We start from the raw sequence: 21159 nt of genomic DNA, 5'->3' as shown, positions 1-21159 counted from the left end.
GTTTGCTCTTGGTTTCAAAGAAAACCGGCTAAAAATCCAGTTCCTATTCCATGTCGTCAAACTTTAATGACGTATGATGGTAATACCAACTTATTAATTGATAAAAAAAATAATAAAGCCCTGTAGGGGGCTCGAACCCCTAACCTTATGATTAAGAGTCATACGCGCTACCGATTGCGCCAACAAGGCTAGTTTATTATGAAAGCCTACTTTCTTTTACGAGTGTTACCAAAAAAGCAAGAGTCAAAATCCGCCTTCAGGATTAAATTTTTCAGGTCATCGACCTTTGAAAGATCAAACAAATAGCTATACCTATTACAGTTGAGACGCTTTAGAAGGACAAGAACCTAGCTCCCACCCGCATCCTAGATACATATACCTTTCTTCAGATATCATGAAAGTTCTCGAAGAAAGAAACGCATTTCTAAGTGACTATGAAGTTTTGAAATTTTTAACAGATTTAGAGAAGAAGCATCTTTGGGATCAGAACAGCCAGGTTGCCCTTAAGAAAAACCGCTCAAGGGGTAAAGAAAAGAGGCCGTACAATCACCCTGAATTGCAAGGTATTACACGTGGTGTAGTCAATTTTCTGAACATAAACAAAAATTACATCAACCAAGAAGACGAGAATGAAGATCAGGAAAACAATGGAGCAAAAGACGCTGAGAAATCACCCATAAGCAAAATGAGCGATGAAAGTTTTGGAGAATTAATGGGCAGATTAAATTCCTTCAAATTGTTTAAAGCAGAGAAATTACAAATTGTCAATCAACTTCCCGCGAATATGGTCCATTTTTACTCCATAGTTGAAGAGTGTGATTCAAGATTTGATGAAAAGACAATTGAGGAAATGCTAGAGATAATTTCTGGCTACTCATAAAGTACATAGAACTGCTTCTAATTGCTCAAGGCAATCAGAACTCGGCAAATTTTTATGTAAACAACGACATTAAGTAATATGTTCAATTAAGTGTTCAGACATTATTGGATATATGAATATAAAATAAATGTATACTATAAGGTGATCTAGTGATCTATTTGTTCGCATTGTTTACTCGGTATTGCAACCTGCTCGGGGGTTTTACTTTGCCTAAATGCTAACTTTCTTCAAAGTATTAGAATCACGTTATGAATGTTGTAGACGTTTTCCACATACATACATATGCTTTCCATTTTTGTTCACTTAGATTGTGGGAAAATGGCAAGCCCCATCATCTGCATAGGATCCACACATCTTGGTATTTCTCTTTAAAGAAGATACCAAGAATTATTTGGGAGAGAGTAGCATTCGTGAAATTTCTTAGAAAACTTGCCACATAGCTTTGGATCGAAGTCAAAAATTCTGTATTTAAAGAAGTTAATGTAACCGGCCTTTTATACTACAGAGTAGGCATTATCGCTGGAAAAGAATAAGACAAAGACTTCGCGCAAGCTGGTATATAAGTGTATAAACGAACTGGCTAATAGCTCTGAGGTGCGGCCTGAAAAAATGCCACACATTTATAATTTATAAACATGTTAGAGCTTCCCGGATGACAAAGTTCTCCAATAGCCTAAATCACAACCAAAGTAAGATCACCGGCGCCGTAGCGTCGGAATATTCTCAATCATGCAACAGGCTACGCTTCAAAGCTTTTCGTATACTCGGTGTAACGTATAGTACCATAGTTATATAGGCGAATTGCGAGACCAATTGTACCAAACTGGTCCGTTCACGGTTTCAACGGAGACTTGTTAAGGAACAGGCTGGGCACTTTCATGCACCGCTTTGTGCATAAATTCTGCATATTTAATATTTCTTTAGCACGTGGCTACAGCGCACGTGAATGGAAAAAGAAGAAAATCCTATCTATATATTTGGGGTGATTAGAAAAGAGTATAGAAGGTGACCTACACTGCTACCACAGATAAAGAATACAACAGGAGAAGGAGGCAGCAGCAGCTATGAAATTTGGTGAGCACCTGAGCAAGTCTCTTATCAGGCAGTATAGCTATTACTACATTAGTTACGATGATTTGAAAACAGAGTTAGAAGATAACTTATCTAAGAATAACGGTCAATGGTCGCAAGAACTAGAAACAGATTTTTTAGAATCTTTGGAGATCGAGCTGGACAAAGTTTACACATTTTGTAAAGTCAAACACAGTGAAGTCTTTAGACGTGTGAAAGAAGTTCAAGAACAAGTGCAACATACTGTTCGTTTATTGGACTCAAATAACCCTCCCACGCAATTAGATTTTGAAATCCTAGAAGAAGAGCTAAGTGATATCATTGCTGATGTTCATGATCTAGCCAAATTTTCAAGGTTAAATTACACTGGTTTTCAAAAAATCATAAAAAAGCACRATAAGAAGACAGGATTTATTTTGAAACCAGTTTTCCAAGTTCGGTTGGACTCCAAACCATTCTTCAAAGAAAACTACGATGAATTAGTCATCAAGATCTCTCAATTGTATGATATCGCTAGAACCTCAGGACGCCCAATAAAGGGTGATTCATCAGCAGGTGGAAAACAACAAAATTTTGTTAGACAGACGACAAAGTACTGGGTTCACCCTGATAACATCACGGAATTGAAATTAATTATTTTGAAACATTTGCCCGTCTTGGTTTTCAACACAAACAAGGAATTTGAAAGGGAAGATTCCGCAATCACTTCTATTTATTTCGATAATGAAAATATGGATCTTTATTATGGTAGATTAAGAAAAGACGAAGGTGCGGAGGCTCATAGATTAAGATGGTACGGGGGTATGTCTACTGACACTATATTTGTAGAAAGAAAAACCCATAGGGAAGATTGGACTGGTGAAAAGTCCGTCAAGGCAAGATTTGCGCTAAGGGAACGTCATGTTAACGATTTCTTGCAGGGCAAATATACTGTAGAACAAGTTTTTGCTAAAATGCGTAAAGAGGGTAAAAAACCAATGAACGAAATTGAAAACCTGGAAGCTTTGGCATCTGAAATTCAATACGTCATGTTAAAGAAAAAATTAAGACCTGTAGTGAGATCATTTTACAACAGAACTGCTTTTCAATTACCTGGTGACGCAAGAGTTCGTATTTCTCTTGATACCGAGTTAACTATGGTAAGAGAAGATAATTTCGATGGTGTTGATAGAACCCATAAGAATTGGAGAAGAACCGATATTGGTGTTGACTGGCCATTTAAGCAACTAGATGATAAGGATGTTTGTCGTTTCCCATATGCAGTCTTGGAAGTTAAGTTGCAAACTCAACTAGGCCAAGAACCTCCAGAGTGGGTGCGTGAATTGGTTGGATCCCACTTGGTCGAACCCGTTCCAAAGTTCTCCAAATTTATTCATGGTGTAGCTACTTTATTGAATGAAAAAGTAGATTCAATTCCATTTTGGTTGCCACAAATGGATGTGGATATCAGGAAACCCCCATTACCTTCAAACATTGAAATAACAAGACCAGGCAGGTCCGATAACGAAGATAACGACTTCGATGAAGATGATGAAGATGATGCTGCTTTGGTTGCTGCCATGACAAATGCTCCTGGTAATTCCCTTGATATGGAAGAATCCGTTGGATACGGGGCTACTGCGGCTCCTACTTCCAACGTTAATCACGTTGTAGATAGCGTTAATTCTGCTTATTATCAAAGAAAAATTAGACATGCAGAAAACCCTGTTACCAAAAAATACTACGAAGTTGTGGCATTTTTTGACCACTATTTCAATGGTGACCAAATATCCAAAATCCCAAAAGGTACCACGTTTGATACTCAAATTTGTGCCCCCCCAGGAAAGACAATATGTGTCCCAGTTCGTGTGGAACCAAAAGTTTACTTTGCCACTGAAAGAACATATCTGTCTTGGTTATCCATCTCGATTTTACTGGGTGGTGTTTCGACTACCCTATTAACCTATGGTTCACCAACAGCCATGATCGGCTCAATTGGGTTCTTTATTACATCTTTGGCTGTGTTGATACGTACTGTTATGGTTTATGCTACGAGAGTGGTGAATATTAGACTAAAGAGAGCAGTTGATTATGAGGATAAGGTTGGACCTGGCATGGTTTCTGTGCTCCTAATCATATCTATTTTGTTCTCTTTTTTCTGCAACATAGTTGCTTAAGTAAATATGTAAAGCCAACTACGTTTGGTTGTTTAATTAAATAAAACCCTTGTTAGATATAATTTTCGTTAACGCCCGTTTATTCATACGATTATAGTATTGAATACTAATTTTTTCCCTTTTTTAAAAGGGTATCGCCGCCAAGTATGCATTAAGGAAAAAAAAATAAACAAACCAGTACGAAAAAGCATTCAAGGACATCGAGTTGATAGGCAAGGAAACTTACAAAGAAAAAACTGCATATTGAACGGTAAATTCACATGGCATCATCACCATCACAAAATGTTGTCAACTTTGAACATATTGAAGTGCAAAAGGAAAACATTTTACCTTTAAAGCACGGAAGATCAGCATCAGCACTTCTGAAAGCAATACACCAACCGTTGACAGAGATGAGTCATATCAAATCAAGCTTTGAGCAAAGACTGATAGATGAGCTCCCGACATTGGATGACCCAATTACTTTATACCTCGAATACATAAACTGGCTTAACAATGCCTATCCCCAAGGCGGCAATTCCAAACAAAGCGGAATGCTCACTCTTATGGAAAAGTGTTTATCCCACTTGAAGGACTTCAAAAGATACCAGAATGATTTAAGATTTTTAAAAATATGGTTTTGGTATATGGAAATCTTTACGGTAAATTCTTTTATGGAAAGTAGAGATATCTTCATGTATATGTTAAGAAATGGCATTGGTTCTAAGCTGTCATTATTTTACGAGGAATTTGCAAGCCTTCTGATTCAAAAACAAAAGTTTCAACATGCAGTAAACATTTTACAGCTTGGAATAAAGAACAATGCTGAGCCTGGTCTGATTTTAGAGAATCAGTTGTCTCATCTTCAGAAACAGCTGGACGAGCAAAATATTCAAGAGGACGGGGTTATAGTGGATTTGTTGGAAACTACGGTGCTTGGGAAAACTAGATCTGGATTTGTCAACAGACTCGAACTTGCAAATCCGAATGATCCATTAACTAACGAAAACATATTGAAAAATACTATATTTGTGGATGATGAGGACTTGAACACAGAACCATCTGAAGAATTCAAGAGTAATGTTTATAGGGACGGATGGGAAAACTTTGGCTCTAAAGCAGAAAGAAGTAAAGAAAATAGGTCCATTATATCAGTACTCGAAGCAAACACAAATTTAGGTGAGCTGAAACAACACCAAATACCCTCCCAAAAAAGTAGGCAACGTGATGAAAAATTACCTATCTTCAGAGATTCTATGGGTAGAAGCGACCCTGTTTATCATATAATAAGCGTGAGAGACCAAAAACCTGAAAAGATCGATTGTAATTTTAAACTGATTTATTGTCAGGATGAGAAAGCTAAAAGCGAGAGATTGGAATTCTCTTTAGATGAGATCTTAGCTATTTCAAGAAATATTTATAAAAAAAAAAGCTTGAACAAGAAGCACCCAAGGGAAATAGAGGAGGGCGGTGAAGAAAACGAAGAGCATGAAGAAACTGAGATACGTTCAAAAAAGCCTAAAACATCTAGAAAAGCCTTGGTTTCTAAGACACTGATCCCCTCATACCAAGAAAAAATATCTGCCGGTGAGGGATACATTAACAGTCCCATGACACCTAAGAACCAAGATATTAGATTATTAGACGATTCCCCTGTTACTGGGCCACGCCGGCTAACACCAATTTTGGAAATGAGAGAATCATATTCCGTTTCACAAAGCAGAAATTCCGAGATTATTTCAGATGATGACAAATCGAGTTCATCCTTTGTCTCGTACCCATTGCCACGCTGAAAATACCATCATTCAAGGGTAGATCTATTAACCGTAAACACACGCACACACACACGATTGTAAACGCAATTAAATTTCTATAGGGAAACAATTCTACACAGTGGTCCCTCTCAGCAGCTCCTTAGTAATTATCCTAAAGATGACAAAATTATATGAAGGTTTCAATTCTATATAAATACATTACAATAGTATAAAAAACGAAAAATCAAAGAAACACTGCAAGTAAAGAGCAGTAGCAAAGCTCAGCTCCAAGATTACTCTTCTTGTTTTCTTACACCACTAACAATATCATCAACTCTTAATAATAAACATGCACTTTCAATAGCAGTTTTGATACTTTGCTGTTTAATGACTTCAGGTTCCCAAATACCATAATCAACCATATCTACAATTTTACCCTTGTCACCGTCAATACCCATTGTGACATTACCTTGCGCATGTTTGGCTCTTAATTGGGATAATAGTCTGATAGGATCACCACCTGCATTTTGTATTAGTGTGCGTGGAATACATTCCATAGCATCTGCTACGGCTTGGTATGGCCATTGTTGAATACCTTCTAGTTGTTTTGCTTTTTCTGCTAGTTTTACGGAAACTGCCATTTCGGTAGCACCGCCACCTGGGGACAATGAAGGGCTCAACATAACATTACGAGCAACAGCCATAGCATCTTGTAAATTACGGTCTATTTCATTTAATATATCCTTGGAACCACCACGCAGCATTATAGTACAGGCTTTTGGTTCCTTACAGTTATCCAAAAATGAGAAATATTCATCGCCAATCATTTCTACTTTAAATAATCCACAACTAGTACCCACGTCACTTTCCTTTAGGTCTTCTACACGGTTAACAATGGTTGCACCAGTTACACGCGCGATTCTGTTATTGTCTGATTTCTTCACTCTTCTCAAAGCAGTACATCCACCTTTTAGTAGGTAATGTTGTGCTAAGTCGGAGACACCCTTTTCAGTAATGACAAGAGTTGGTTTGACCGACAAAATTTGTTCGCACATCATCTGGACTTGTTCTTCTTCAATTTGCAAAATCCTGTTCCAGTCTTCTTCCTTTTCAATTTCAATGTTGGTTTGAGATTCACCTTTCTTGTATTCTAATGGACAATCCAATAGAACGACACGTGGATTCTCTATGTGGCGGGACATCTTTGGATGAACAACATCTTTGTTCAATAGCACACCCTTTAAAACACGAGAATCTAGAACATCCCCACCAGGGATCTTTTCTACACGGACATATCTTTTAATGTCGATTTCGAAATTAGGTTCGCCTTCTAGATTTTGACCCAAATCTTCACGAACGGTCTTGACAGCATCCAGAGCTAATTCACACATTTTATCTGACCAATGTATAACATATTTGGTACCAATGGAAGCTTGAATCAATTTTTTCATAGCAGCATCATTTTCCACATCGACAGGTTTACTTACCTGCTTGATGACCTCTAATGCATCAGTTAAAGCCTTTTTCAAAGCTTGGATGATAATGACTGGATGAATGTTCTTCTCAATCAAATATGGGGCACACTGAGCTAAGATCTCACCCGCTAAAATGATAACAGTTGTAGTCCCATCACCAACCTCTTCATCTTGAGTACGGGATAGTTCCAACATTGATTTAGCTGCAGGGTGTGCAACATCAATTTCCCTCAGAATAGCATGACCATCGTTAGTCAACACAAGACCACCCATAGGATCTAACAACATCTTCAACATAGCTTTTGGACCTAGGCAAGTACGGATGACATCAGCGACTGCCTTTGCAGCGGTGATATTGGAAACTTGAGCCTGACGGCCGGTTGTTCTCTCTTGAGAAGCATTCATAAACACCACTGGAGCTTGCATTGTGGCTTGTGACGCTGTTCGGTATGGTGATTTGAAGCTTGGTCAACCGAGAATTTCAATGCTGTTCTTGTTTAAAGCTCTTCTCGCCTCATAAAGTGGCAATTTGCTAATTTTTTTTCCACACTACCTATATATCACTTCAAACGAAAATTATTCAGTTCAAGATATATTTCATACACATACCACACTATTCAAATGTATTTCCCGATATCATTACTTCACTACTAAAATATATATACTGAGATAAGTTTTTGTAATTGTAGCTAGGTTTGACGCAAGCAGCTAGGCCAAGGGTGATGTAGTTGTGACAAGCGGACATTCGCGCATAGTATTTTGATATTCACGAGCGTTCACTTGGAATTGGTTCATCACATCTGCTGTATCTGAGCTAGTGTTACTCTTTTCGCTCAACGAAAGTTGCTTCACTAAGTTATTTTCATTGCCAATAGGGCTCACTTTAGCGTCGTCCCTTGTAGGGTTGTACATGCCCATTACATCACCGATAGTCCTGAAACTTAAGTCGGTGTTTCTTTTAGAGACTTTGGTCATTCTTTCTTGTAAATAGCTAGAAAACCTCGACATGGTCAATGCCATTGTATCGTCGGTGTCTTTTTCTTTTAAGGGATTAAAATCCTGGGTCATTAAATGGGCAATCTCTTCCTGAGCAAAATAATCGACTGAGGGCAATTTGGGTAACCCAAACATTAATGAGTTTATGTCTGTCCTGTCTGTCTTGAATTGAACTGGACGCCCGTAAAGCCTTGCACAGTCCATCAAGGGAACAATAAACCTAATCATTGCTTCCAGGTGGTGCACACCGTGATGCGGCAATGGCCTGATCAAGAGACCTTTTGAACTTATGGTGAAGTTGGTGATGGGCTTCTTTGTTGATCTTGAAGTTAGCGAACTTACATGAGAACCGTTTCTTTTGTGACCTTTCGGTGAGAAAAAAGTTCTACTCTTCGGTGTAGTGTTGGGACTTTCATTGTTCAATGCGGTCGAGCTGCTGTCACCACTCCCATTGTTCGCATTACTATAAATTGACCCACTATCCATTATGTCGTTTAAATCCGTATCACCGCAGAAACGCACATTACCAACGAGCTTTATCATCTGCAATCCTTGGAAAAATTCGTTCATATTTTTAGAGGGTTTACTTGAGTTGGCGTTATAAAAAAACGAATCTTGTACGTATTCATTGTCAGGAATGAAAAGAACGCAATTTTTTCTAGATGTGGACTTGTCATCTCTATAAAATCTGATTTGGTATTTACCTTTGGCATCATGATCACTATTACTTTTAGCCACCTTGTCAATATGGCACCACACTTTGACCCAGCCTTGATCATCGAGATAAATCTCGCACCAATCTTTGAAATTAAATGCCGAGTTCAAAATGACATGCATATCAGACATTCTTAACCCGTAGGATGAAATTACTGTACCGGTCAAGGCCTTATATATGGACACAGACTCGAAAATGGAGATCATGCACAACCTTTTGAACTCTTCTAGTAGGGCAAAGTCGTTACATGTAACAGACAACTGGCCGTAATTGAACTGCAGGAATTCGCCAACGTTTGAAATAGAGCATTGATTTATATTAGATGGGGAATCTATGATGGAAACGTTCATGGTCCCGAAAGACGAGCCTGTAATGACTATATGAGAACCGATCAAGGAGATCGATTCCGCTTCAAAAATGTGACCAGACGAATCCTTAATATTCCATGCTGCTTCAGCGCCTGAAGATTGAAAGTAGACCTTGTTTACTTGTGCCTGCAGCAACCTGAATATAGGTTTGGCAATAGCGAATAGCTCCGGGGGTAATTCTTGGAAGGAACGTGTCTTTATTGGGTGACTACTCGAAGTGAACGATGAACCCGTGGCACTGCCGGAGAACCTAGGGAGTGAGGTCTTAATGTTAACCGGTTTCTTTAAGGAGTTTAAGAAGCCCATTGTTTTATTTGTTTGCGTTGCTTGTAGACAGCTGTTGATGTACGGAAAAATGAACTGTACTATTTGGTTCCTGTTATGCTTTTAAAGAGCCTGAATGTACTAGAGTGCCAAGAATATGTGAGATTAAGCCTTCCTTGTTGCTATACTATTTGTAAAACTAAAAAGACGATGTACGGTGGATAAGTAAACGAAGAATGGAATGGAAGCGAAAAATGAATGGTGGAGTGAGTAAAATGGCTGAATAAAGTAACCAAACCGAGTGTTTTATCCTTCCTTCCTTTGAAAAAATTTCCCTTTTTTACCTTTTTTACAAAATGGTTTTGATTTTCCAGTTTTTCAAGCAGGGAAAATTTCCCGCAAAACTGCACAAAAAAAAAGATAATCCGATTTCCAAACGACTCTAACTTTAAATATCATGAGGGGCTTTTAGTGCGTTAATCCTGAAACGCGAATTTACGCATAGGAGCAGCGCTCGGCTCCCGTGTGGCTGTGTAGAAGGGTGAGAGTACAACACCTATGCCTGGATTATAGCGGGTAGTAAATAGGTGACCCTATGATTCAAAAGGAGCACCGGGCGATCTGCGTGATTTTCTAGGGGCAGGCCGTAGTTATCTCGTTTATCGATCTAGCTCATCCTGCCCAAAGGATGGGACATTGGAAGCGGGATGGAACTTGGCGCTGGTGCTAGGTGGTGACACGTATGAGGGCGTTGATAGTAAAGCATTCCGTTTGCCTTCGTTGATGTTTTGAGCAACACCGTACTCCGGGACGTCCCCTAATAAAACAGGGAACTCATTGTTCTCAATAATTTGCAAATCTTGTGGTGTCACACCATTAATGATAAATTTTCTCAGAGACGTAAACCTCTTGTTCCCATAGTTTTCGTCTACTTGAAAGACTACTGAGCGCACGAGAGGCTTCAATTGAATGAACCACGGTGGTAGAGGTATTTGCTGGCGTATTCTGGAATCCGTCAACCTGTATTCAAATTGGGCAATCTTGATGTAATTTTGATCTCTCTTGTGTGGTTGTCCGAAACTATATTGGCTGGCCAATGACCGCAATGCCTTGATCTCATTAGTCTGGGATAATTTGACGTACAACGATATTATCTTTGGTGCCGAGTTCATTATATGCAAGTTGTTAGTGAAACGGCCGTGCAAATATGACATTTTGGTCAAATACAGAGGAGTTTTGAATCTTACAGCCCACGAACATCCAGGTTCACTTTCGCATTGCCAGTAGGTCGAGGAGCTTTGTTTAGAATCAGACAGTAATTCTACTGGTTGCACTCCGTTGCCTTGTTTCCATGTCGGCGAAGTTAAATGGTTCAATAGTTTTGTTCCCTGGACGTAAGTGGCAAAATCTAAATCGTCCTCCCATTGATGTTGGTTAGAATTGTAAATTTGGTGTATTAATCGTTTCATCAATATACTCGAATACTGCTGCGGTGAATCGGACCTATGTTGAACTTGCTGTTGCTGAGATTCTAATTTATGGATGATTTCTTGCCAAATTTCCTGTTTGTTCGATTGCAGTCTCCTGTTCATCTCCTGAATGAAATAATCCTTATCGATGTACTGCAACTCGTTTGATAGAATCTCCTTTACGTAATGATTTAAATCATACTCCCAAGGTTTATCAGAATCGCCTGTGGTGGCAATCCCTGGCGACTCAATGACATCAGAAAGCAATGTAGTCAAGTAATTGTGCAACTCGGGGATTATCAAAACCGAGGAAGAATTGTTAATAACCACTGGTATTTCTTGAGGGAGGTGTGTGTCTAGTTGTTTAATCAGTTGATCTTGCCATTGAGTAACGTTATCAACGGTAAACCTTTGACTTTGCCTCTGCCACTCACTCATGGAGGTGGAGATTGTCTGCACCTGTTCTGTTAGGGAATTAATGTCATTTTCAAAACTAACTAAATTCGAAGGTAGCAGTTTCTTGATGTTCTTCTCGAATTGGGAAATGATAACTTTTATTGTTTTGTCCAGTTCAGAATTTTGTTTCTCGTCGCGGTTACTCAATTCGCTATATAAATGATTTATCTGTTTTTGTAGATTGGCGAATGATTTACCTGGTGTTGATGTAGCACCAGATAAGATGCTGTCAGTATTATTTTTCACGAATGTCATCAAAAAAAAGCCAAAAAGATAGATCATGAAGAGAACACCACCGTATACAATACACTTCCCCCATGACAACCTGTTGGTTGCATCCGGGCCCTCTCTGTTTCCTTCAAACTCCGAATCGCCTTCCAATTCGTAGTCATCTGATTCACTATCCTCAATAAAGCTCTTGTCTGCCTCGTCAGTATAATCCTCATCGCTAAAACCGTCGGTTTCCTCTTCATCGTCCTCAAAGTACAGTTCATCATCGTCATAATCATCGTCGTCGTCATTACCATCTTCGTTTCCACGGCAGTTTATGGGAACATCAAGATTTTTCTTGAACATCTCATACGTGGAATCATCCTCCTTATCCAGGTAGTTATCTGTCTCGCCACCGTCAGCGAGGGATCTTTTCCCGATATGAAGATCAATCGTCCGCTCTCTATTCATCTTGTCCTTCAGCACGTCTGCATACGCAGATTTAACAGTCTTGTTATAAAGAAATTGTTCATTAGCCGCTCCTGCCTCTTCCCGCCTATACTCATTCGTGTGATTCATATTCAACACCGTCAAAACAAAAGTTACTCCCAACAGGAAAGAAAAGGAAACTGCTCTGAAAGTATGAGCTCCTACAGTAATAAACAGATAGCACTATCTTAAACACGCTAATTCTGTCCCTCCATGTAAAACGTCTACCTTGTTAATAATCATTTCAAGATGATATGTTTACATTGGCGTTATATTACGGTTTTCGCGTCACGACAGTTACCCGCATCAAGACCTATAATGACCTTTAAAAATCTAAAAAAAATATATTTATACCCTCACATAACTGCTTTAAGCCTATACAGAAATGACATTAAACCTGAAGACAGTTAAAACCCCTATAGAGCCCCTATTTGCTTTGTAATTCTGAGCTCCTTTAATAACGGTTTAAACAGGTAGTGGTGATTACTAGCGCGTTATTATACATTGAATTGGTGCTAACCATCAATTGTCTTTCAAAGTAATACAACCGATAGAAGAAAAACACCATAATACTCAACCACAGGATGAGCGAACCCGAGGTGCCTTTCAAAGCGGTGGCTCAGTTCCCTTACAAGTCAGATTACGAAGACGATTTGAATTTTGAAAAAGATCAAGAAATTACTGTGACCTCTGTCGAAGACGCAGAATGGTATTTTGGCGAGTACCGAGACTCCAATGGCAACACCGTTGAAGGTATCTTTCCCAAAAGTTTTGTTACTGCGACCCAAGCGCCTGAGACCGCAAAGGAAGCTGAATCGCCTGCGATTGCAGCTCCCACACAGTCACACACCACCAAGCTTCATGTAGAATCGGAGGCTTCTACTGAGCCCGGTGAACCTGAAACAAAAACAGAAGCTTTGCCATCTGTACCTGTGCCAGCGGCAGTTTGCCATGATCTGCCCACAAATAACGAAAGAAGTGTTCCTATGGACTCTCCGAAATTGAAGGCGCGCTTATCCATGTTTAATCAAGACATATCTGAGCAAGCTCCTCTACCAGGAGCGAGTCACTTTGATTTGGAGAACATACCTGTGAAGAAGACAGTTGTGGCTGATGCCCCTAAATTCTACGTCCCCCCTGGAATCCCAGCCAGTGATAAGTCCGATTTAGAAAGGAAAAAGTCTTTTAAGGAAAATGAAGGAAAGAATGTTCCTGAGCCAATTAATCGAGCTCAAGTGGAAAGTGGGGAACTTGAGACTGAAAATGATCAATTGAAGAAAGATCAACCTAAAATGAGTCTGAAAGAAAGAATTGCGCTATTGGAAGAACAGCAGAAATTACAAGCCGCAAGAGAGAAAGAACTGTTGAAAAAAAAAGCTAAACAAGAACAAGATCAGGAAAGAGTACCAGGTAACGGAAGTGAACCCAATATAGAAACTGAAGGAAATGAAGAACCAAATGAAAAAACCGGACCTAAATCTGAACCCGAACTTGAAACCGAACATGTTCATGAATCTTATGTGGAACCGCTAGCACACAAAGAAAGCGTACAGACCTCTATTAGTGTGGGTGCAGACATGAGTGATACAGAGAGTGAGCAAGTTATAGATCAATACAAGGAGGAATACGAGAAGGATGAAGCCCAGTACCCGCAACGGGATGAACCAAACAGGGAGAGAATTGCTGAAGAGAAAGAGATAGAACATGCTAGCGAAGAAGAAGAGGAGGAAAACGAGGAAGATGAAGAGGATAGTGAAGAAAATCGCAGAGCGGCATTGAGAGAAAGAATGGCTAAACTTTCAGGGGCTGGTAGATTTGGTGCACCTGTTGGCTTCAATCCATTTGGTATGAGCTCTGGAGTTGGCAGTAATGCATCAGAAGAACCCAAAAAAGCCAAAAAGAAAGAAGTCAAGCATCAAGAAGCCCAACAAATAGAAGAGCTGCCCACCGCTATACCTGTTATGCCTTTTGCTGATCCAAACTCTAATCCATTCTTTAAAAGATCAGGACCAACAGAGGAACGCGAATCTCCAGAGGAACGCGAATCTCCAGAAGAAAAAACGTTGGACCCACACGTCGTAGAGAACGAACCGAAGCGGGAGCATGGCACACACGTCTATAAAGATCTAGCCGTGGGTGACCATGCACATTCTAATAACTTTGACAGTGACTCTGAAGAAGACACTGATAACGATCATGACTTTGAAGATGCGATCGACGGCCTGAAAAGAAATTCACTTGTGGGGCAAGGTTCCCTAGGAAGCAATGTTGAGCCAACCAGCTCAACCTCCGGACAAGAAATTTATCCTCAAATACCCCCTACGCCCCACCATGCTACAGGGATTGTACCAAATTCCGTGAGCCTGGAGAAACAAAAAACGATCGATGAATTACCAGTCTCTCCCCCAAGACCAGGAGTCGCCCGCAACGAGTCGATAAAAACTTTCACTAATTCCCTTCCAGGGCAACATAGAAAGGCATCTGAAAATGAACATAATGACCCACTTTCAACCGAACCACCTCCATTACCAACAGCTGCTCCAAATATCCCGTTCTCCATGCCACCAGCTCCAATTATAAGCCAAGATTCAGCTGCAGAGAATGTGCTACCATCTCCTTCAGCATCTCCTTCTCCTCCGGCACCTCCGGCACCTCCAGCACCTCCAGCACCTCCAGCACCTCCAGCACCTCCAGCACCATCAGCACCATCAGCACCATCAGCACCATCAGCACCATCAGCACCATCAGCACCTCCAGCACCATCAGCACCTCCAGCAACCCCAGCACCTCCAACACCATCTGCATTTTCTAAACATAACAAAATAGAAGAGCAAGTACATGTTCCTAGACCATCGGGTCCTCCTCCACCTCCCGTACCTGCGGAATATCAGACGATGCCCAACAAAGCGGCTCCGCCACTTCCAAATGCTCCGCCAGTCCCACATAGTGTCTCTGGATATACAGTCAACCCACCGAATACACATGAGGTCACAACACGTACTGCCCCTCCTCCCCCTCCTCCACATGTTGCAACTTCTCCACCTCTGGCACCAGGTGCAAAATCACCCCCCTCCACTCAACTCCCACCTCATACAGAGAGGGAGCCACCAGCATTACCTCCTATCGTACCTTTAGCGAAAAACAGCACAATAGAATCCTTCCATCAGTCCACTTCTCCTAACATGAGCTCTGTGAGAAGGTCAACGACACATGACCTGGGCGATATGTCCACTAATACAAAAATAGATTTTAATCCGCAGGAAAGGTGGTGGATTAACAAAACCGTGCCTTCCGCTATAAGCAATTTGAAGTTGAAGTTTTTAATGGAAATCGATGATCATGTAATTTCTAAAAGGTTACACCAAAAATGGGTTATAAGAGATTTTTATTTCTTGTTTGAAAACTATTCACAATTGAGATTCTCCTTGACTTTCGACAATGCAAACCCCGAGAAAACAGTAACAACTTTCCAAGAACATTTGCCACCACCGGCTGAAGCACAATCAGCACAGCTACTGGATGAATACGCTCAAAAGTTCAATGTAAGAATTCTAGAAAAATCACATTCGTTAATAAACTCACACATTGGGGCCAAAAACTTTGTGCCACAAATTCTATCCGAGTTCAAAGACGAAATCATACTCCCCATAGGACTAAGAACATTCGGTGCGACTATATTAAGTTTTAAACCTGAAGATGGAACTGAAAATATAACGAAAAGCTTACAAAAGATTAGGCCTGGTGACATAATTGTAATTAGAAAGGCTAAGTTTGAAGCACATAAGAAGATCGGTAAAAAAGAAATTGTCAACATCGGGATAGACGCTTCCATCCCATACTCAAGTGTTGTGACCGATTACGATTTTACCAAAAATAAATTTAGAGTCATCGAAAATCAAGAGGGAAAGATCGTTCAAAATAGCTACAAGCTAAGTCATATGAAAAGCGGAAAATTAAAGGTTTTTAGAGTTGTTGGTAGGGGATATGTAGGGTGGTGATTCACTTTTTTCACTTTTTTCACTTTCTTTGAAGGAAAGCCATAGAGGCATCTAGTTTTGTCTGTCTAGTCCCTGTAGTTACTTAATCTATGACTTGCCTGTCTGTCTGTTTCTTCATTTACAGAAGAGAAGATACGATATCAACTTCAACGAATTATGTTTACATTTTCTTTCATCTAGGCTCTCTCTCTTTTACAAGTCGGAACAGCCTGGTGAAAAGTATTAACAATTAAATACTATACATATTTTGTCTGTTCTTAAGTTTTATTATATAAAAGCTGCTATTTGTTCCAAATAGTAATGTGAAGCGGTCGTACCTAGAGCCGCACCCTTGAGATAAGGACTTCTAGTTAATGGAAATAGGACTATCCTCCATTGTTTTAAACAACACCATCCATTTTTTTCCTGAAAGCTTTTCTTCCAGTCTTAGCCTAGCTCTATTCCCTGTCAATACTATTATATTCTAAAAAAAAAAAAAAACAGGAGAGAAATAGCTCACGATAGATCTCTAAAACATAGGAAAGCAGTACCGGATGAGGGAAAAGGGTGAAGGAAGCCGTATAGAGAAACCTACATCATGAGGTTATGCTCTTCGTTATTGTCACAGAACCTCAAGAGCCGATTGGTGGTCCGACCATCCACCACTATACATGCAAGTGATCCGTTTTCAAACTTCATTGTAACTAGAGATACTGAGCCACTCTCACTAGACAATCTTCAAAGAGGTGATTCAGTTAATCGTGCAGTGGTATTTTCTTTCAAGAATACTGCGCTTAGCAAGGTCACAGACTTACAGAAGAAACAAGATATGAAATGGGATCCAGTGAAATATGTTGCTGGTAAACTTCGAGGGATAATTTCTCCCATTCAAGCATACATATCCATTAGCAAAAGATTCTCTTCTCATTCATTGGTGTACGATAGCAGATTTTTTCAGTTACATTATTTTCCAGAGGATCATTTCATCTCTTGTTTTAGGAAAAGCAAACCTTCCATTACAGTTAAATCAACAAAAAAGTTTTATTTGAATGGTAAGGTACTGAATCAAAATCACCAGTATTACAACGAATCTAGAATATTGAAAACCGATGAAGCGGAATTGACCAAAATTCAGACCACAATGGCACGATTGGCATCTAAACATAGGAACAATATTCCTTCAGAATTTGCATACTTGAGGAGAGATTTGAAATTGAAGGTGAAAACGCCGTTTATCGAAGAATGGTGTAGACTAAATGGCGATAAGGCTATTCGGGAACGTAATCGGTCTGAGTCTAGGAATGCCGTTGAGAGCAAAGCAAAGAAAAGTCTACTGGACAAGTTTGGTAGAAGTACTGTTGGCACAGCAAAAGATGGATATTATTTGTACATTGTAAGGATATTTCCTGATGTAGACACTCTGGACGAGTTTAACAAGGAAATCAATAAAAGCGTCCAGAAGGTTGCAGATTTGAATTGGGATAAATTTTTGATCCCAAAAAAAGGTCCCAAAGGCAAAACTTGGGTGGAAGCATTCAACGACAGTATAAACGTAAACACAATCAACAGGATACTCAAGATTAGTAAGTTCCCTTTTGAGTTAAGAAGAGAGCAATCTAGAGATCAGTAACCTGAAACTGTACTTATTTCTTCTCTATATTTTAATCCATGCATAAATTATTGTCAACCATCTTTACACCTTGTTCATATGTATTTAAATATTCTCACAACTTCTGCAACCACTAGGTGAAAGCTACAAATTGCCTTTCAAGCTGGAAATACACCTATTCAAGACCTGAGTTATTGTTCGCCACATCTCTTGAACTGAAGGACTTCTGAATGGTACCCAAGAATAATAATAATTTTATTAACCTAAAATATTGAACAGAACATAGTTTAGGTTTTGATAACAAATAACCAGCGCAAGTGGTTTAGTGGTAAAATCCAACGTTGCCATCGTTGGGCCCCCGGTTCGATTCCGGGCTTGCGCATTTATTTTTTAGTTCAATTTTTTTAGCTTGCTAGAAGCATATTTTTTTGGATTTGTTCATTGGAAGCTGAAATCGCAACTGATTAAACTCTATCACCTAGCACTGAACTCGAAACCCCACTCAGTACGATAAACTGCACAATGATTCATGCTGTTTTAATATGTATGTAAATTATCATAAGTTTGTTTTTTATAGCCAAGTATACCCGCTACTAACAGAAATTTACTTTACCAATAGTCAATAAGAAGTGCCAACCGAGATTGGTGAAGTTCTACACGCCTGTGGAGCTCCCCAAGCAAAAACTACTGCTGGAACAAGTTTATGAATTGATTTCACAGAGGAATAGCGATTTCCAAAGTTCTTTCTTAGTTACACCACCATCCCTTTTAATGAGTAATGGGAGTAATAGTGATGATGTAAACAACGAGGATATTCAGATCATCTTCAAAAATTACGCTACATTGTATTTCACTTTTATTGTGGACGACCAAGAATCAGAGTTAGCCATATTAGACTTGATTCAAACTTTCGTTGAATCATTGGACCGTTGTTTTACTGAAGTCAACGAACTCGATTTGATTTTCAATTGGCAAACTTTACAGAGTATATTGGAAGAGATCGTACAGGGAGGAATGGTGATTGAAACCAACGTAAACAAGATCGTCGCTTCCGTTGATGAATTGAACAAAGCTTCTGAGTCCACAGATAGTAAAATAGGAAGACTATCATCGACTGGATTCGGGAGCGCACTGCAAGCGTTTGCTCAAGGTGGATTTGCTCAATGGGCCACTGGACAGTAAAATGATAATAAGGATTTTACAATTTTAAGATCAATGAACCAACGGGTGTGGTGAGATCAGCTGAGCCTTCCGCTGCTCCTGTTCTGTTAGTATGAAGTCGTACAAGGATTTCTCACTGGTAAAAGTAATGCTAAAGTCTCCATTCCATTTGGTTCTTGTTTACCATTTGATCAGGTAGCTAACTACTGATGCACCGTATATAGGCTATAGCAATATTTATTTAGATAACCTACTCACGCTGTTACGGTCTACTGGGTTTATTCAAACTGTTGTTTGTCTTGTCCGGGGGAAATGAGACGTCGGTGATATGATAGTCTTGGCATCACAATTGCATAAATGTAATGGAAACAAAATAGTATATTTTTATGAGCGTACATGTGATAAATGCGGGTTGGTATATATTGTTTAAATCACATATATACATGTGGTAAAATGCTTAAAGAGTGTTGACGATAGTTCACTGAGGCAGCGAATAATCAGTTCATTTTGTGGATGCAAGCTTTTTTAAGTCTATAAATACAATCTTTTAGTTGCTGTTCAGAAATGGCGAAGTCAGCTGAAAGTTGCGATGCTATTTGAGTCATGAGACTATTGACAGCCTCCTTTCTAGTCGGCAGATGGATATCTTGACGAGTAGTAAAGTGAACTGTTTTATTGTTGTTAAGAAAAGACTGTTGTTTGGCGTATCTTTCTTGTAAGTCTTCAATAAATGTCAATTGATGCTTCGAGTCGATGGCCTCATGATCACGATTAGTGTCGGGGTCCAAGGGGAAAATCTTGTAGAGTTTCCTTCTGGCGATTTTTTGATCAATGGTCATATCATTTGAGCCGCTTTCATCATCCAAAGACCTTGTTTGTGTGGGCAAGAACTGCTTTTCCATCCAATTCAAGAACTGCAGAGTTTCTTCGTCGGACCATTGGAAGTAGTCGTTAGAAGTCGACTTATCTGGGTAAACCACGTTAACGATGTTTCTGTCAATAGACTCCCTTGTTGTCGAATGGCGGGTTAATGAACTCGAGAGTTCGAGGATCCATTTCAACGGGTACCGGTGGTCTTGATCAAAAGAAAGAATCCAGTGTATCGTAAGCATGAAATAAGAGATGATTCTCAATTCAGCGTGGTTGCTTATCGGTCCTGTGTGACGTTCGTCTATTCTTTCCCAAAGCGCTAGGTTCTTGATGTCGGTTTCTTGAAATTCGATGATTTGCTTTATATAAAAGTAGAACTCTGGGGGCAGCGCGTATTGCATCACCAGTTTCAATAACAAACCCTGGCATGAAACTTGGGAGTTGAAAGATTTGTTGAATTGAATCGTGCCGCAAGTCAAAGCGATTTTGTTGCACAACTGGCCGTTGAAGGGCGAAATGGAGCCCTCCAATATGGAAATGTAGTAATTCGGCAGCCGGGTTCTCCACGATTTGGGCAGTAGTTCACTTGCTTGGAAATACGGCATCTTTGTAGTGCATATCCATTTGATGTAGTCACAAGTGTAAACGGGCAAGGACAGGTGGGTAGATGCGAGATACAGGATGGAAACTGTGGACGCCATGTGCAGCCGGAGCCTCAGCTCTTCTTGGGGTTGGTCGTTGATTGTTTTCAGGAGTTTCAGCCATATTATTTTGACAACGTGGTCGAATTCCGCGGGGAAGTGCATTTCATCGATCAGCCACCGGGTCTGCCTTTTCAGGATGAACTGGAAGGACTTGAGAAATAATAGTTTGGCCTCGTGGCCGATCAGTTTTTTGAATTTCTTGTGGGACCGTCTCTGCTGTTGCAGTAAGAGCTGCGAGTTCGAGAGCTGACTGGACTGGAAACTGCCCGTCGCGTTGGTGGTGAGGTTCAGCCGTCTTGTGATAACACCGGCGGCAAGGCCGTTAAGGTCGTCTTCATCGTCGTTGAACTCCACATCACCGTCCATGACATGGCCGTACTGGCAGGTTCTTCGCCCATCGATGATACGCCAGAGCCGCGAGGGACAATTGTCTGCACCGCAAACGGGGCCTCTTATAAACGTGGACATCCCGGGAAGAGGGGGATGGATGATATGTGCGTGGTGGTACGCTCTGGAAGTATGTGTAGAGAGGCTTTTAGATATGTATATGTTTTTA

The 21159-nt window shown here is 40.0% G+C and overlaps 10 protein-coding genes and 2 non-coding genes across 12 annotated transcripts; 7 read left to right on the top strand and 5 right to left on the bottom strand.

Annotated features, from left to right (window-relative positions):
• Window positions 1-116: 116 nt before the first annotated feature.
• On the bottom strand, window positions 117-189 carry DI49_3005. The gene has a single exon. It is a non-coding gene; the product is annotated as a tRNA-Lys (tRNA).
• Window positions 190-394: 205 nt separating this feature from the next.
• Window positions 395-880, top strand: RPC17 (DNA-directed RNA polymerase III subunit RPC17; the record flags this gene model as incomplete). Its single annotated transcript, XM_018366098.1, has 1 exon — window positions 395-880. One exon carries the CDS (start codon window positions 395-397, stop codon window positions 878-880), a length of 486 nt encoding a protein of 161 aa, XP_018221304.1.
• A 1064-nt stretch (window positions 881-1944) lies between these two features.
• Window positions 1945-4107, top strand: VTC4 (Vtc4p; the record flags this gene model as incomplete). Its single annotated transcript, XM_018366097.1, has 1 exon — window positions 1945-4107. The coding sequence occupies one exon, from the start codon at window positions 1945-1947 to the stop codon at window positions 4105-4107; it is 2163 nt and encodes a 720-aa protein (XP_018221303.1).
• A 260-nt stretch (window positions 4108-4367) lies between these two features.
• Window positions 4368-5879, top strand: MAD3 (Mad3p; the record flags this gene model as incomplete). The annotated part of the gene is made up of 1 exon (XM_018366096.1): window positions 4368-5879. One exon carries the CDS (start codon window positions 4368-4370, stop codon window positions 5877-5879), a length of 1512 nt encoding a protein of 503 aa, XP_018221302.1.
• A 254-nt stretch (window positions 5880-6133) lies between these two features.
• CCT3 (chaperonin-containing T-complex subunit CCT3) lies at window positions 6134-7741 on the bottom strand (the record flags this gene model as incomplete). The annotated part of the gene is made up of 1 exon (XM_018366095.1): window positions 6134-7741. One exon carries the CDS (start codon window positions 7739-7741, stop codon window positions 6134-6136), a length of 1608 nt encoding a protein of 535 aa, XP_018221301.1.
• Window positions 7742-8023: 282 nt separating this feature from the next.
• On the bottom strand, window positions 8024-9700 carry TPH3 (Tph3p; the record flags this gene model as incomplete). Its single annotated transcript, XM_018366094.1, has 1 exon — window positions 8024-9700. One exon carries the CDS (start codon window positions 9698-9700, stop codon window positions 8024-8026), a length of 1677 nt encoding a protein of 558 aa, XP_018221300.1.
• A 617-nt stretch (window positions 9701-10317) lies between these two features.
• On the bottom strand, window positions 10318-12372 carry MPS3 (Mps3p; the record flags this gene model as incomplete). Its single annotated transcript, XM_018366093.1, has 1 exon — window positions 10318-12372. The coding sequence occupies one exon, from the start codon at window positions 12370-12372 to the stop codon at window positions 10318-10320; it is 2055 nt and encodes a 684-aa protein (XP_018221299.1).
• Window positions 12373-12866: 494 nt separating this feature from the next.
• BBC1 (Bbc1p) lies at window positions 12867-16280 on the top strand (the record flags this gene model as incomplete). The annotated part of the gene is made up of 1 exon (XM_018366092.1): window positions 12867-16280. One exon carries the CDS (start codon window positions 12867-12869, stop codon window positions 16278-16280), a length of 3414 nt encoding a protein of 1137 aa, XP_018221298.1.
• Window positions 16281-16857: 577 nt separating this feature from the next.
• PET130 (Pet130p) lies at window positions 16858-17889 on the top strand (the record flags this gene model as incomplete). The annotated part of the gene is made up of 1 exon (XM_018366091.1): window positions 16858-17889. One exon carries the CDS (start codon window positions 16858-16860, stop codon window positions 17887-17889), a length of 1032 nt encoding a protein of 343 aa, XP_018221297.1.
• A 290-nt stretch (window positions 17890-18179) lies between these two features.
• Window positions 18180-18250, top strand: DI49_2996. Its single transcript has one exon. It is a non-coding gene; the product is annotated as a tRNA-Gly (tRNA).
• Window positions 18251-18639: 389 nt separating this feature from the next.
• Window positions 18640-19050, top strand: APS3 (Aps3p; the record flags this gene model as incomplete). Its single annotated transcript, XM_018366090.1, has 1 exon — window positions 18640-19050. One exon carries the CDS (start codon window positions 18640-18642, stop codon window positions 19048-19050), a length of 411 nt encoding a protein of 136 aa, XP_018221296.1.
• A 476-nt stretch (window positions 19051-19526) lies between these two features.
• On the bottom strand, window positions 19527-21071 carry RRN7 (Rrn7p; the record flags this gene model as incomplete). The annotated part of the gene is made up of 1 exon (XM_018366089.1): window positions 19527-21071. One exon carries the CDS (start codon window positions 21069-21071, stop codon window positions 19527-19529), a length of 1545 nt encoding a protein of 514 aa, XP_018221295.1.
• Between the last annotated feature and the right edge of the window lie 88 nt (window positions 21072-21159).

This window comes from Saccharomyces eubayanus, chromosome X (assembly GCF_001298625.1).
Source record: "Saccharomyces eubayanus strain FM1318 chromosome X, whole genome shotgun sequence".
Taxonomy (NCBI): Eukaryota; Fungi; Ascomycota; class Saccharomycetes; order Saccharomycetales; family Saccharomycetaceae; genus Saccharomyces; species Saccharomyces eubayanus.
Note: the sequence above shows the minus strand (reverse complement) of the source record. Positions and strands in the feature narration are given on the sequence as shown.